This window comes from Sitophilus oryzae, unplaced genomic scaffold (assembly GCF_002938485.1).
Source record: "Sitophilus oryzae breed Bouriz unplaced genomic scaffold, Soryzae_2.0 scaffold_801_pilon_pilon, whole genome shotgun sequence".
NCBI classification, from domain to species: Eukaryota; Metazoa; Arthropoda; class Insecta; order Coleoptera; family Curculionidae; genus Sitophilus; species Sitophilus oryzae.
Window position 1 is genome coordinate 2,414,391 of NW_022147419.1, and position 15,100 is coordinate 2,429,490.

General features: G+C 31.8%; 2 protein-coding genes across 3 annotated transcripts in view; one reads left to right on the top strand and one right to left on the bottom strand.

Moving 5' to 3' along the window:
* LOC115888567 (SH3 domain-containing protein C23A1.17-like) overlaps window positions 1–15,100 on the top strand; it is a 316,006-nt gene that overhangs the window by 70,968 nt on the left and 229,938 nt on the right. The gene's annotated exons all lie outside the window — the stretch shown is intronic.
* On the bottom strand, window positions 12,730–13,250 carry LOC115888576. The gene is made up of 2 exons (XM_030908337.1): window positions 12,873–13,250; window positions 12,730–12,807 (listed from the first exon to the last, which is right to left on the bottom strand). The coding sequence occupies exons 1-2, from the start codon at window positions 13,175–13,177 to the stop codon at window positions 12,804–12,806; spliced, it is 309 nt and encodes a 102-aa protein (XP_030764197.1). The 5' UTR covers window positions 13,178–13,250; the 3' UTR covers window positions 12,730–12,803.

The window sequence follows — 15,100 nt, forward strand, 5'->3', positions numbered from 1 at the left end:
AAAAATCATACAGAGTGTACCAAAAAGTTGGGTAATTGATTAACCACGATTCTGCTTAAACTATTTGACGTAAAAAACTTATTTTTGGCAAACGGATTTTTCGAAAGTCAAATTCCAACGAGATGAAACTACCCCTCAAATATTACCAAGTTATATAATAATATCGCCATATTGTTTCTTCTCATGCTGACATAAATGTGAGAAAATTTTATCCAGTTTGTATGTTATGGAAATTCTTGCTTTGCTTTATCATCACCATTACAAATGATTAATTCGACGCAAACGAGGTCGCGGGGACACGCTAGTAATCAATATAATCAAATAATCAGATTTCATCTAATTGGTTTTAAACAAGACATGCTCTTATGTAGAGGAGAAATATGAAATTTTTAGCGTTAAACGGTTGTATACGATTGTGTTGCCGAGTACAATTTGCAACAAATATTTTAAGATGGTGTGAATTTTTAATAATGACTTTATTTATTGTAAAATACAAAGTTCTAACAATTAAGATACGATACGATATATCTAGACGGTCGTCAACAGCTGACTCTTCTTCGGTGCTGGTCACGTACGCCCTCTTTTCACTTCTTGGCGACAGAGGCGCTGTCGTTGTTCGCGCCATATTCAAATAACAAAAAAGACCGAACATGCCGCCCCCCTTGAAGTCAGCATGGCTTCAATAATTATAATTGTAAATCTTCACTTGGTAGTACACACAACTTGACAGCAGGTCTCTTCACAGTGTTTACTGAAGTTCTGACAGTGGCTGTCCTAACTACGCCGTCCGATCCAGGATGGATTTCTTCAACAATACCCAAACTCCATTTCAAAGGAGGAATATTGTCTTCTTTAATTAAAACAATGACACCAGGCTTGAGCAATTGAGAATAATTTCGTTGCCATTTAGAGCGTTGTTGTAACTCTGAGATAAATTCCTTCGACCATCTTTTCCAAAAATGCTGAATTATTTTTTGCAGCATGTGAAATCTGGACAAACGACAGTTTGGGATTGTAGTGTAGTCATCTTCTGGTATGGTCGTAATCCTTTCTCCGATCAGAAAATGGGAGGGTGTTAATGGTTGAATATCGGAAGGATCGTTAGTTAAAGGATATAAAGGTCGGGAATTCAAACAGGCTTCAATTTGAGTTAAAATGGTTAAGAATTCCTCATACGTCAGTGGTACATCTTTCATAACCCTTTTTATATGAAACTTAGCGGATTTTACTCCTGCCTCCCATAATCCTCCAAAGTGGGGTGCCCTTGGAGGTATGAAGTGCCATTTTACATTATTTAAACTTAGTTCAGTTTGAATTTTATTTTTAGAATTTTTAAGAAATTTATCAAATTCATTTTTGGTGCCAACAAAATTAGTTCCATGATCTGAATAAATATTACCACTAATACCTCTACGAGCAAAGAAACGTCTAAGTGTTGAAATAAAAGCACTTGTTGACAAACTGGTGACTAATTCAATATGAATAGCTTTGGTTGATAAACAAATAAATATACAAACGTAAGATTTTATTATTTTATAATTTCGTGTGCACCTATCTTTTAACATAAATGGACCACAAAAGTCAACACCAACATTAAAGAACGGTCTACACTGACTAATTCGATAGGATGGTAAATCACCCATTAGGTGTTCTGAAGGGACCGGATTACATCTGTAACACACAGTGCAATTTCTTACAACTTGTCTAACTAAATTTCTTCCTGAAAGAATCCAAAACTTCTCACGTATAGAAGAAAGTAAAAGTTGAGGCCCTGCATGAAGTAACCTCTTATGTTCATATTCTACAAGAAGTTTGGAGAAGTAATGTTTTCCGGGAAGAATAATAGGAAATTTTTTATCATAATTATAATTAGAGTGTCTAAGTCTGCCGCCTACTCTAATTATATTATCACGATCTATAAAAGGATGTAATTTTATTAATTTGCTTTTATTATTTACAGATTTTGAATTGTTTAATGTGGAAAATTCCTTGGCAAAAACATCGTTTTGTATTAAACGAATAAGAATATTTAAAGCATTTGTTAATTCTTTTGTGTCTAATGAACCAGTTCTTTTTATATCAGGATTTTTGCAATTTATAGAAAATCTTATACAGTAAGCGGTTACACGTTGTAATTTTGTGAAGGATGAAAATTTTGTTAATAAATCGAAATTGTTTTCATTAGTGGTTACTGTGAATGATAATGGTTTAACTGTTTTTCGTTCATTTGAAACATCTATGTCACATACACTCTCATCAGTGGGAGAATACGTAGGCCATTTTTCCTTAGATGCTGAAAGCCAAGTAGGACCTTTCCACCATAATTGATTATTTATCAAATCTCCAGGTGTAACACCTCTAGAGAGAAGGTCGGCGGGATTCTCCTTAGAATTTATATAAAACCATGCATCACTACTAGTGAGAGTTTGGATCTGAGACACACGATTTCCAACAAATATTTTCCAGTGATGTGACGGTGATAAAATCCAGGATAAAACAATTTGTGAATCACACCAACAGAAGTATTCATCGACCTTGATATCTAAACTATCTTTTACCTTGTTCAGAAGTTGAGCCCCTAGAAGAGCTGCACATAATTCTAACCGAGGCATTGTAATAATTTTTAACGGACTCACACGAGTTTTAGCACAAAGCAAATTTACTGTGATACTATTATCTGTATCTATGGTTCTAATGAATATGCATGCCCCATATGCCTGTTCACTTGCATCAGAAAAACAATGTAACTCAGTAGTGAGTGTATTAGTTGATAATATGTAACGAGGTATGTTAATATTATTGATGTCTATTAAATGTGATCTGAAATTAATCCAGCTTCTATAGATATCCAAGGGTATAGACTCATCCCAATCGATCTTTGACTGCCAAAGCCTTTGTATTAATATTTTAGCAACAATAATGATTGGAGCAATTAAACCAAGAGGATCAAAAATTTTAGCGATAGTTGAGAGGATTGTTCTCTTTGTAAAACTAGTGTCATTATTTGAGCAAATACTATATTTAAACGTGTCAGACCTAGAATCCCAAGTAAGACCCAGAGTTTTAGTTTCTAATGACTGATCAAAAAATAATAGTGTTTCAGAAGATGGTTGTTCCTTTACAACTTCAATATTATTCGACATTAATTTTCTAAGTTCAAAACCACCCGAATTTAAAATGAGCAAAATACGAGTTTTAATGTTTAAAACGTCTTCAACTGAAGAACCTCCTGTAAAAAGGTCATCTACATAAAAATCGTTAGATATAATTTTAGATAATTCAGGGTCTGTCTTAGAGCATTCATGGGCTAATTCAAGTAAACAACGAGTAGATAGATAGGAGGCTGATGCGGTTCCGTAAGTTACAGTATTTAACTGATAAGTTTGAATTTCTGAATCTGGATCAGATCGCCACAATATAAGTTGAAGATTTCTCTGATTATTTTTAATTAGAACTTGCCTATACATTTTGGCTATATCACCTATTAAAACAATCTTATGCTTTCTAGACCTTAAAATAATTGAAAATAGATCGTTCTGAATAGTAGGACCCACACAAAGGATATCATTCAACGAAAAGCCACTGGACGTTTTAGAAGATCCGTCAAACACTACTCTAACTTTCGTAGTAGTGCTACTTTCTTTAAAAACGCAATGGTGTGGTAGATAGAAGTGAGGTTTCTCGTGGTCTACTGAATCAATTCTAGTCATGTGACCCAAAGTTTCATATTCACGTATAAAATCAGAATATTCCTTTTTTAGAGGAGGATTTTTTTGAAATTTTTTCTCCAAAGAATAAAAGCGTTTCAAAGCGATTTCTTTTGAATCACCAAGACAAGATGGGGATATTTTAAAAGGTAACTGTACGACAAAACGGCCATCTGGATTTCTTACAGTGGATTTTACAAATAACTCTTCACATGTCTTTTCTTCTGGAGAAAGATGTTCAGAATAGCTATATTCTTCTACACTCCAAAATTTCTCCAACATATTCTCCAAGGAATTGTTTATGGATGAAAAGTTACAAGAAAGCCCAGAGCTATCCTTTTGAATGTATTTCTTAGGGAAAAATCTACCAGAAATGACCCAACCGAATCTAGTTTTCTGCAAAATAGGCAAGTCTTTGCCAAGTTTTATTTGACCAATATTTAATAAATCCCAAAAATAGTCGGCTCCTATAAGCAAATCAACACTACCTGGTATATGATAAGATGGGTCTGCTAATATTAAGTTTGCGGGAATATTTAAATCAGATTTATCGAAAACAAATGAAGGGATTTTTGAAGTAATCTTTGGCAATACTAAACAGTTGATATTTATTTTAAAGTTTGATTGTCTAGATTCTATTAGAAGTTTTGTTTGCTTTAAGACCTTTGCCTGATTTTGAGCAATACCAGTAATTGACAAATTAACTGCTGTTGAAGGTAATTTCAACTTTTCGAAAAGACTTTCTGAAATAAAACTAGCTTCACTACCATTATCTAAAAGAATTCGACATGTATGACTTCGTCCATTGCTGTCAAATATATTGACAACAGCGGTTGATAATAAAACATTAGCAGATTTATAATCAAACGATGATACAGAAAGGTTTATAGTATTTGAACTAATATTGTCTTGATTTATTTCATGATTAGAACTAGATGACTCATTAGATGATTGATCTGGACTATTCTGAATAGGTTTTGTTTTAGAGTTTTGAGTATAATCAATATGGAGCAATGTATTATGTCTTTGCTGACATTTTCGACATGGAATAGAGCGACAATCCTTTACAACATGATTATTTCGAAGACAATTTATACATAGTTTAAGGCGTTTAACCTCTGATAATCGTGAGTGGACATTTAGAGCAATAAAAGAGTTACAGTTATAAATAGTATGCTCCTTTTGACAGAAACAACATTTTGGGGTGTGTTTACTTACTGACATCCCTCTAATATTTCTTGAAGTAGTTGGTGTTTGTGTAGACTGAATACTTTCAAGGATTTTACATTTTTCTTGTAAGAATTTGGTGAAATCAGCAATAGTTATACTCTCTAGTTTTGAAGAATCAGCTTCCCATTCACGTCTTGAATTATTATCTAGCTTGGATGAAACCAAATGGATTAGCAATGCGTCCCAGGAACTAACCGGTTGACCTAAAACTTCAAGTGCCCTTAAGTGTCTTGTCATGCTGTCTAAGAGGTTACGTAGCCCAGAAAATGATTCTTTACTGATTGAGTCAAGTTGAAATAAAGCTTTGATGTGATTTTTTACTAATAATTGTTTATTTTCATATCTATCTACTAACAACTGCCAAGCTACCTCGTAATTACTCGATGAACATTCTAATGATTTAAGAAGGTCTGCTGCTTGACCTTTCAAGGACAAACGAAGATAATGAAATTTGTTTATTAAAGGAATTGAAGGTTCCTTATGTATTAGAGATTCAAATGTGTCCTTGAAAAACAACCAGTGTTCATAACTTCCATCGAAAGTTGGAAGAGTAATTTGTGGTAGCTTTATATTAGGTGTACTTGCCTCTTGTATTCCACTTGATGATGAGTGTATAGACACATTAGGTTCATTTTGGACTGCATGTAATGACAAAAACCTCTTTGCAATCGACATTAACTCAAAATAGTTGTCCTCGAAATTACACCGCGTGAGTGAATGCTCATCCTCGGACGTATCTACATCTAAAGCCTCTATGTTTGTTTGTGTTGTATTGAAAGAATCTAAAATGCCTTCTAAACTATTCATTCGAAGCTCAAGCTGAACTAAATCTGGCACATCTTGTGTTTTAAACTTGTCTAAAAAGTTTCTAAACCTTGTCAGTTGTGCTTTATGTGTAGCACGAATATTTTTTAATTGTTTTAATTCAGCATCTGCTTCAGCCATTTTGAATAATCTTTGAGAATATATGAATTATTTATAGGTACCAAGTTGTATGTTTATAAATGCAAATAAAATGTATGAAAATTACGAAACTATTCTAACTCAATTGTTTAAAAAAGGATAATAAAGGATATTAGGATTAAGGACTGATCTTACTTTGATTTAAAATATTGATCGACTGTATAGATTTCAGCTTCGGATTGCCTGGAAACTGGATTGACTCGAAATTGTTTGCTTTTCTTCTGATCTTCTATCCGGCTCGAAGGACCAATGTAAACGATTGTGTTGCCGAGTACAATTTGCAACAAATATTTTAAGATGGTGTGAATTTTTAATAATGACTTTATTTATTGTAAAATACAAAGTTCTAACAATTAAGATACGATACGATATATCTAGACGGTCGTCAACAGCTGACTCTTCTTCGGTGCTGGTCACGTACGCCCTCTTTTCACTTCTTGGCGACAGAGGCGCTGTCGTTGTTCGCGCCATATTCAAATAACAAAAAAGACCGAACAACGGTATTCTTCCATCGTTGCACCTCCCTATCACTAGACCCGTAATAATTTCCTCCTCGACTGGCTAATTTTAATAGAAATTAAATTCCGAATCTTGCACGGACGATGGTCTGGAGCGAATCGCGTACCGATCAAAGCCAGATCGTTATTGGCCTTTTGTTTTACGACGGACTAAAAGTACCAGAACGCCAACTCCCCGCGTGCTCTACCGGTACTCGCCGATGAGATCGGGTCTGTAGATAGGTACTTAGTAGATACTGCCCACCAATTATTTCAAGCGATAACGCTGACGTAATCGGAAGGAGATCGATTTGAATGGGATACTACAACCAAATATTATTTTTGGTTCTACTTATTGAACGTCTAGGGTGGGCCAAATTGGACGCTTTTAAAGGGAAATACACTTTTCTATAGGAGATAGTCAAAAACTAATACGGTGTCTGGAGCTCAATTTTTATCAAAAACATGATGGTGAAAACCGCATATCGATATCTTCTGTTACCGTTTCGGAGTTACAAAAATGCGCATTTTTAACAAATCGCTGTAACTTTTTTGCTATGGAAAATTTTGTATTTCTATGAAAACATTTCCAAAGCAGCTTTTTACGTAGAATTTATACTTGTTTAAGTATATATTTTTTAAATTAATAATTTAAGAATTATCAACAGAAAATTTGATTTTTTTATATAGGACCCTCTGTATATTTTTAATTCATTGAAATAGTTTGTTTTATTTTTTATACAAGACGATAAAATGGTATTTTATACGATAATGCAATTTTATCGTCGTGTATAAAACAATATTTTTTTCCATAACTAGCTACGTTTTAAAAATATTCAGAAATTATTATTTCAACGAATTTATTACGAGTAGAAAAAATATTGTGCTGGGTTGGCGTTGGTTTCTATGTAATTTGACAAATAAATAAAGCTGTCTCTTTAGTTGTCAGTTTCCAGTCAATATTTTTAATTCTCTTTTGTGTCGATTGCTGATTGAATTGGAGCCAGAAATGGCTCAAAACGAAATAAGTAAATTACCAACAGACATTCAGGCTGGGGCGACAAACGTCATATCCAAACTACTTCCATTTAAATCCCGAATAACTTATGAAAAGGAATACAAAAATTTTCAAAAATGGAAGCAATTAAAAAACGTGCGAGAAGAAATAAAGTTTTTAACCTATCCTCGCTGTTAAAGTATCATTTAATCTACCCTTGCGGTTAAAGTACTATTTTATCTACTATTTTTGATAGATATAAGGCAATTTTAACAGTTGCTATGAAAAAAAAACATTTCTAAATTACAGAGCAGGACAAGTTAATAAATCCCATATGCGATCTTTAACAGAGTCTTGTGGCAAACGGCTGGTCGTGCTTTTGAACGGAAAATTTATCAATAGGTAACATCGTTGGCCGCTAAATGTGGCATAACGAATCCGATTAATATTGTTATAAAGCAACAATAAGCAGCATTTTTCTAATTATCCGAACAGAAAACATTAGAGTACTTAACGCATCATTAAATATTAGTCTAACCATAAAAATATATGAACGATTGTTTTCGCCGTTGTGATTTCAAAAATTTATATATAACCGTTACGAATGTTACTGTTATTCCCGGTGTTCGGTCATTGTGGTCTTCGTTTTTATGTCGGAAGATGGAATTTGATGGAACTTAAGAAATTTAAGGTTGAATTTATAGAAGGATTATTAATTGTCTTTGAAATGGAGTCTAGTTTTCTAAAACCACGTCATAAGAACCGTATAGTCATGGCTGGGAAACTTAAATGGAAATGACAGTTCATTAAAAATAGTTTTTCCTCCAAGATGCAGAGGCGCAAAATATTAAAACTGTCAATATTAACAATGCAAATGTCAATATCTGACAATAATAAAATTTGATTTTTAACTGTCACTCAGAGACGCTTTTGTTGTGATTTTACGGTTTGATTTCGTTTTGATTTGTCGAATTATTGTAAAATTAAATTCCTTCAGAATTTTTGCCAGTATTCTGTTTTAGACAATGTTTTTTAAAAATGGTGAAACAATTTGCGTTTTGTAATAACTCTTAATTATTTTTTATCATGGAGTTTAATTGTTGTACACCTGGTTTCCGGAAGGATACAATGGTAAGTAAATTAAACATATCTACTTACAGTTATAGATTTTTTAAATTAGTACTGCTAATAAAAATGCTACTTGCAGAGCAGTTATTTAATTTTTTTTACGGTGCATGTAAGGAATTAAGGACGCGCGTTTTATATTAGCATGATCAGCAGATGATTACATCTAATTTAATTTGTTTTTATTATTTCAGGTCCCAAACGGAAACAAACTGGGAATCTTGCCTACACCAAAATTATATAGCCGTTTCCAATTCACTTCAAAGGGAGGAAAATTATGTAAAACTGCCTGCTATTTGCTGAAAACCGCCAAAGATTAAATTATAACTGTAACAACTTAATATATACTATTTCTAGTCTTTTTAATATATTTTTTAATTAATATCCGACATATAAGAATACTTTGTATGCTTTTAATTCAGTTGATTTATCGTTTATAATATGTTCGACCTAATTAAAAGCACACAAAGTGTTCTTACATGTATGTCTAAATTTATTTTAAATTAACTAAAACAACCCCCCTTCCCCGCACCCCTCTCTTCCATTAGTATTTCTTCCTCCGTCTACCAGAGGCGCCCTTGTATAATAGACATGTATTATAAGTTGCCTATCTATTTAATAGTATAAGTCTTTTATCTATGCGTATAGTAAAGAAGATAAATTCGAATAATCTGTCTTTATAAAAAACACAGTTTTTCTCGTTTGCATACAGGGTGTTCGAACTGTATTCCTTAAACTTCCACAGCATATTCTGCAGATATTTGATATCTGCAGATTTTTGAAGTAACGTCAATATTTTGATGAGAATTTTTTGGGAGTTTTTTTTGACATGATATATTTGATTTTGATGTCAATATGACTCCTACTTGTAGGAGGCGCCACTTACATATTTTTTACCTGCTTCGAAGAGTAATAACTTTTCGTCTGTACCTGTATAAAACGACTGAGTAAAAAATATATATTTACGGCGTTTTTTACGTAAAAAAGGTCTCTTGGTAAGAATCGCTACGAGTTAATGGTTTTCGAGATATTTGGAATCGAAATTATCAATATCTGTCATCATTGACATAAATTAAACATGTTGACTAAATAGTTATTAGACTGAAATCATAAATTTGACATGATTTTGAGTCAAAAATTCAACAGACTGTTTTATCTTATTTAAAAAAAATTCCCAAATTTATCATTTCAGTCAAGTAACTATCAGCATGTTTATTTTTTGTCAATAATGACGTGTATTGACTATTTCCATTCTCAACGTCTTGAGAACGGTTGCTCGTAGCGAGTTTTACCAAGAGACATTTTTTACGTAAAAAATCACGGAAATGTATATTTTTCACTCAGTATTGAAAATTAACATAGTTTGACATAATGTCTTTAGTTGTACACAAACTACAAACGATGCAATTGATTGTAGTAAATTCAATTTTTTTGTAGTACTAATAATTAGCCAGAAAAAATAAACAATTGAGCGCAATGTAACAAAGAGAAAAAATATTGTTTTAACAAATGTCTAAAAACCTTCAAAATCGTTTGTAGTTTTATGTAGTAGCAAAAAAAAATCAATAAAAGATTCTTGGAATTAGTGAATTGTAGTAAAATTTGAAAATTAACATAGTTTGACATAATGTCTTTAGTTGTACACAAACTACAAACGATGCAATTAATTGTAGTAAATTCAATTTTTTTGTAGTACTAATAATTAGCCAGAAAAAGTAAACAATTGAGCGCAATGTAATAAAGAGAAAAAATATAGTTTTAACAAATGTCTAAAAACCTTCAAAATCGTTTGTAGTTTTATGTAGTAGGAAAAAAATTCAATAAAAGATTCTTGGAATTAGTGAATTATAGTAAAATTTGAAAATTAACATAGTTTGAGATAATGTCTTTAGTTGTACACAAACTACAAACGATGCAATTGATTGTAGTAAATTCAATTTTTTTGTAGTACTAATAATTAGCCAGAAAAAGTAAACAATTGAGCGCAATGTAATAAAGAGAAAAAATATAGTTTTAACAAATGTCTAAAAACCTTCAAAATCGTTTGTAGTTTTATGTAGTAGCAAAAAAATTCAATAAAAGATTCTTGGAATTAGTGAATTGTAGTAAAATTTGAAAATTAACATAGTTTGACATAATGTCTTTAGTTGTACACAACTACAAACGATGCAATTGATTGTAGTAAATTCAATTTTTTTGTAGTACTAATAATTAGCCAGAAAAAGTAAACAATTGAGCGCAATGTAATAAAGAGAAAAAATATAGTTTTAACAAATGTCTAAAAACCTTCAAAATCGTTTGTAGTTTTATGTAGTAGCAAAAAAATTCAATAAAAGATTCTTGGAATTAGTGAATTATAGTAAAATTTGAAAATTAACATAGTTTGACATAATGTCTTTAGTTGTACACAAACTACAAACGATGCAATTGATTGTAGTAAATTCAATTTTTTTGTAGTACTAATAATTAGCCAGAAAAAGTAAACAATTGAGCGCAATGTAATAAAGAGAAAAAATATAGTTTTAACAAATGTCTAAAAACCTTCAAAATCGTTTGTAGTTTTATGTAGTAGCAAAAAAATTCAATAAAAGATTCTTGGAATTAGTGAATTGTAGTAAAATTTGAAAATTAACATAGTTTGACATAATGTCTTTAGTTGTACACAAACTACAAACGATGCAATTGATTGTAGTAAATTCAATTTTTTTGTAGTACTAATAATTAGCCAGAAAAAGTAAACAATTGAGCGCAATGTAATAAAGAGAAAAAATATAGTTTTAACAAATGTCTAAAAACCTTCAAAATCGTTTGTAGTTTTATGTAGTAGGAAAAAAATTCAATAAAAGATTCTTGGAATTAGTGAATTATAGTAAAATTTGAAAATTAACATAGTTTGACATAATGTCTTTAGTTGTACACAAACTAGAAACGATGCAATTGATTGTAGTAAATTCAATTTTTTTGTAGTACTAATAATTAGCCAGAAAAAGTAAACAATTGAGCGCAATGTAATAAAGAGAAAAAATATAGTTTTAACAAATGTCTAAAAAACCTTCAAAATCGTTTGTAGTTTTATGTAGTAGCAAAAAAATTCAATAAAAGATTCTTGGAATTAGTGAATTGTAGTAAAATTTGAAAATTAACATAGTTTGACATAATGTCTTTAGTTGTACACAAACTACAAACGATGCAATTGATTGTAGTAAATTCAATTTTTTGTAGTACTAATAATTAGCCAGAAAAAGTAAACAATTGAGCGCAATGTAATAAAGAGAAAAATATAGTTTTAACAAATGTCTAAAAACCTTCAAAATCGTTTGTAGTTTTATGTAGTAGCAAAAAATTCAATAAAAGATTCTTGGAATTAGTGAATTGTAGTAAAATTTGAAAAATTAACATAGTTTGACATAATGTCTTTAGTTGTACACAAACTACAAACGATGCAATTGATTGTAGTAAATTCAATTTTTTGTAGTACTAATAATTAGCCAGAAAAGTAAACAATTGAGCGCAATGTAATAAAGAGAAAAAATATAGTTTTAACAAATGTCTAAAAACCTTCAAAATCGTTTGTAGTTTTATGTAGTAGCAAAACAAATTCAATAAAAGATTCTTGGAATTAGTGAATTATAGTAAAATTTGAAAATTAACATAGTTTGACATAATGTCTTTAGTTGTACACAAACTACAAACGATGCAATTGATTGTAGTAAATTCAATTTTTTTGTAGTACTAATAATTAGCCAGAAAAAGTAAACAATTGAGCGCAATGTAATAAAGAGAAAAAATATAGTTTTAACAAATGTCTAAAAACCTTCAAAATCGTTTGTAGTTTTATGTAGTAGCAAAAAAATTCAATAAAAGATTCTTGGAATTAGTGAATTATAGTAAAATTTGAAAATTAACATAGTTTGACATAATGTCTTTAGTTGTACCCAAACTACAAACGATTTTGAAGGGTTTTAGACATTTGTTAACCCTTAACTACCATGGCCAAAAATAGTTACGTTTATACCATAGCAGGGTTAAATTTGACCCCTTTTTTTTAATTAAAAAAATCTCACTTTTTGGTCCTGTTTTTTATTTCAGTTATTTTCTGCACAAATATTTTTGCACCTTTATGAAAAAAATAAAATAAAAAAAATGTTTATAACTGTATTAATAAAAATAAACTTCAATATGTAATAAAACTAACATAACAGTAAACTTCCTCGTATTAACAGAAAAATAAAAGAAAAAATCAATTTTTTTATACGGAGTGGTCAAGTTTAGGCTTTATGGCTGCTACCTAGAACAAAAAAAAAACATTCAAAACTTGCATCGAAAAAATAACAAAGATGTATTACACCTTACTTTTCAATGCAATTTTCGCACAACACCTTCTTGCGTGAATGATTCTTGCAAATAAATCCTTGACAATTATCGCACTTTGAGCTTTCCTTCTTTTGATTTTTTGAATAAGGGCATACCTTACACCTTCCCCTCTTTTTACCTTGTGGTGGCTCCGGATCATTTGGCGGTACTGGTTCCTGAAGTCCAGAAACTCTAAAAATTACACTACGAAGTTCTCTCGGTAAACATTGCTGTTGAGCTCTGCGTTCTATATGTTCTTCTATGAGTTGTTGACCTAAAGTTGTTAAAAATCTTCTTCTTTCCATTATTTTATTTCGTTGAACACCATTAAAAATTACATTAGCATTTACTCCAGCAATATCCAAAATGCGAAACCATATGACTTGAGGCCATCTCCGAGTTCTTCTGCCAGTTTTATAGCATACACATTTTTTATTCAACGAGTCCACCCCGCCCTTTGTCTCGTTATAAAAATTTACAATTTCTGGCTTTCCATTTACCATTGCATTTGAATGATGCATAGTTGATACTAGTAACACCGCACGATTTTTTTTAGGAACAAAAGATACCAGGCTCTCGCTTCCTGTAAAACCAAATAATGCGGAATTTGCTGGCCTGTCCTTGTGAGGTTGAAATTCATAAGGGACCTCTCTTTTGTTTTTTCTTTAGGGTTCCAACATATGTAATATTATGCTTTCTTAGTTCCCTTATTAGCTCAACGGAAGAGAACCAATTATCAGCAGTTACGTTCCTGTTGGTTCCTGATATCGGTGGAATAAGGGCTAAAACATCTAGGGTAGGGATAGCTAGCTTTCTTGGATTTGTTTTGTGAGTATCCTTTCCAGAATATATAAAACTGTTTAACAGATAATGTGTCTTAGTATCCACTAAACACTGCATTTTTAGACCATATTTGTCTGGCTTACTTTTCAGATACATTCTAAATTTGCATCTCCCTCTAAATGCTACAAGCATTTCATCTATGGTCACATATTCGCCGCAGCTATAATTGGACTGGCAATTAGTTATAAATGTATTAAAAATATTAGATATAGCCGCTAAATTGTCTCCGTTAGCAATACGTTCTAGTCGCGTAACTGGATCATCAAAGCAAAGGCTTGCAAGCAAAAAATAAAATCGGTTTAGTGACATAGTGGCTCGAAATATATCACGGCCCGTACCATTAGTTGCAAATAAAGACCTTAAATCTTCGTTATTTGATTTGAATACACCTGCTAAATATAATAGTCCTAAGAATGCTTTTAATTCGATGACATCCAGATGATTGGTATACTGACATGATAAATTGTGTAAATTATACTTAGATGCCATAAAAGTAATTCTTTCGTTAGTTTTTGCAAGTATTTCTTGTATTATATCATCGCTAATAAGACACTCCCAAGCCTGAAGTGGTTCCTTAGGCATCTTAAGTCGTGCTTCTCCTATAATACCAGGCAAGTGACTTATTATATTATGCTTACGGGTACGAGATGAAGCGGGAGGAATTTTAGCCCACTTGAACCTGTTTTTACCAAAATAGGAATTTCTATTGTCAGAAATACTATTTTCCTCAGTTGAAGATTCACTGCTCCTTTGGGAGCTATCGTTTTGTATATCTTCTTCGCAGTCATCATCCCATTCTTCTTCGGAATCTGTTTGGTGATCACTGTGTTCACTAACTTTATCCGAAAACTCACTATCACTATCTAATCCATTGTCCATAATCTTTTGTGCCTCCGCTTCAAGTTCACTTTGTGTCAGGCCACATTTATTGTTACTACACCCGGCCATTTCAAATAACCCACAGATCAATCTAAACGCAGTTATACCATAAGCGGGTCAAATTTGACCCAACGCCTACGTGTCTCTACAGTGGTTAAAAATAGACTAAAGTAATTTACGGGATCCGATATATCACTGACCGCTCGATGATTACACGGAGGCGCGTAGAGAGACATCTATATTCTACTAGTGGAAATTGTCATCAAAAACGTGTGGGGTCAAATTTGACCCCGCCATGGTACTTAAGGGTTAAAACAATATTTTTTCTCTTTATTACATTGCGCACAATTGTTTACTTTTTCTGGCTAATTATTAGTACTACAAAAAAATTGAATTTACTACAATCAATTGCATCGTTTGTAGTTAATAATAAGCCAAAAATCGAAAACTTTACTTGAAAGCGGGTTCCAACGTGACTGAGCTTTGTAAAAACCGCATATCGATAT

What these genes read in the sequence shown, in the direction of transcription:
- LOC115888576 (XM_030908337.1), bottom strand. Translation starts at nt 13,177, where the DNA reads ATGGAAAGAAGAAGATTTTTAACAACTTTAGGTCAACAACTCATAGAA.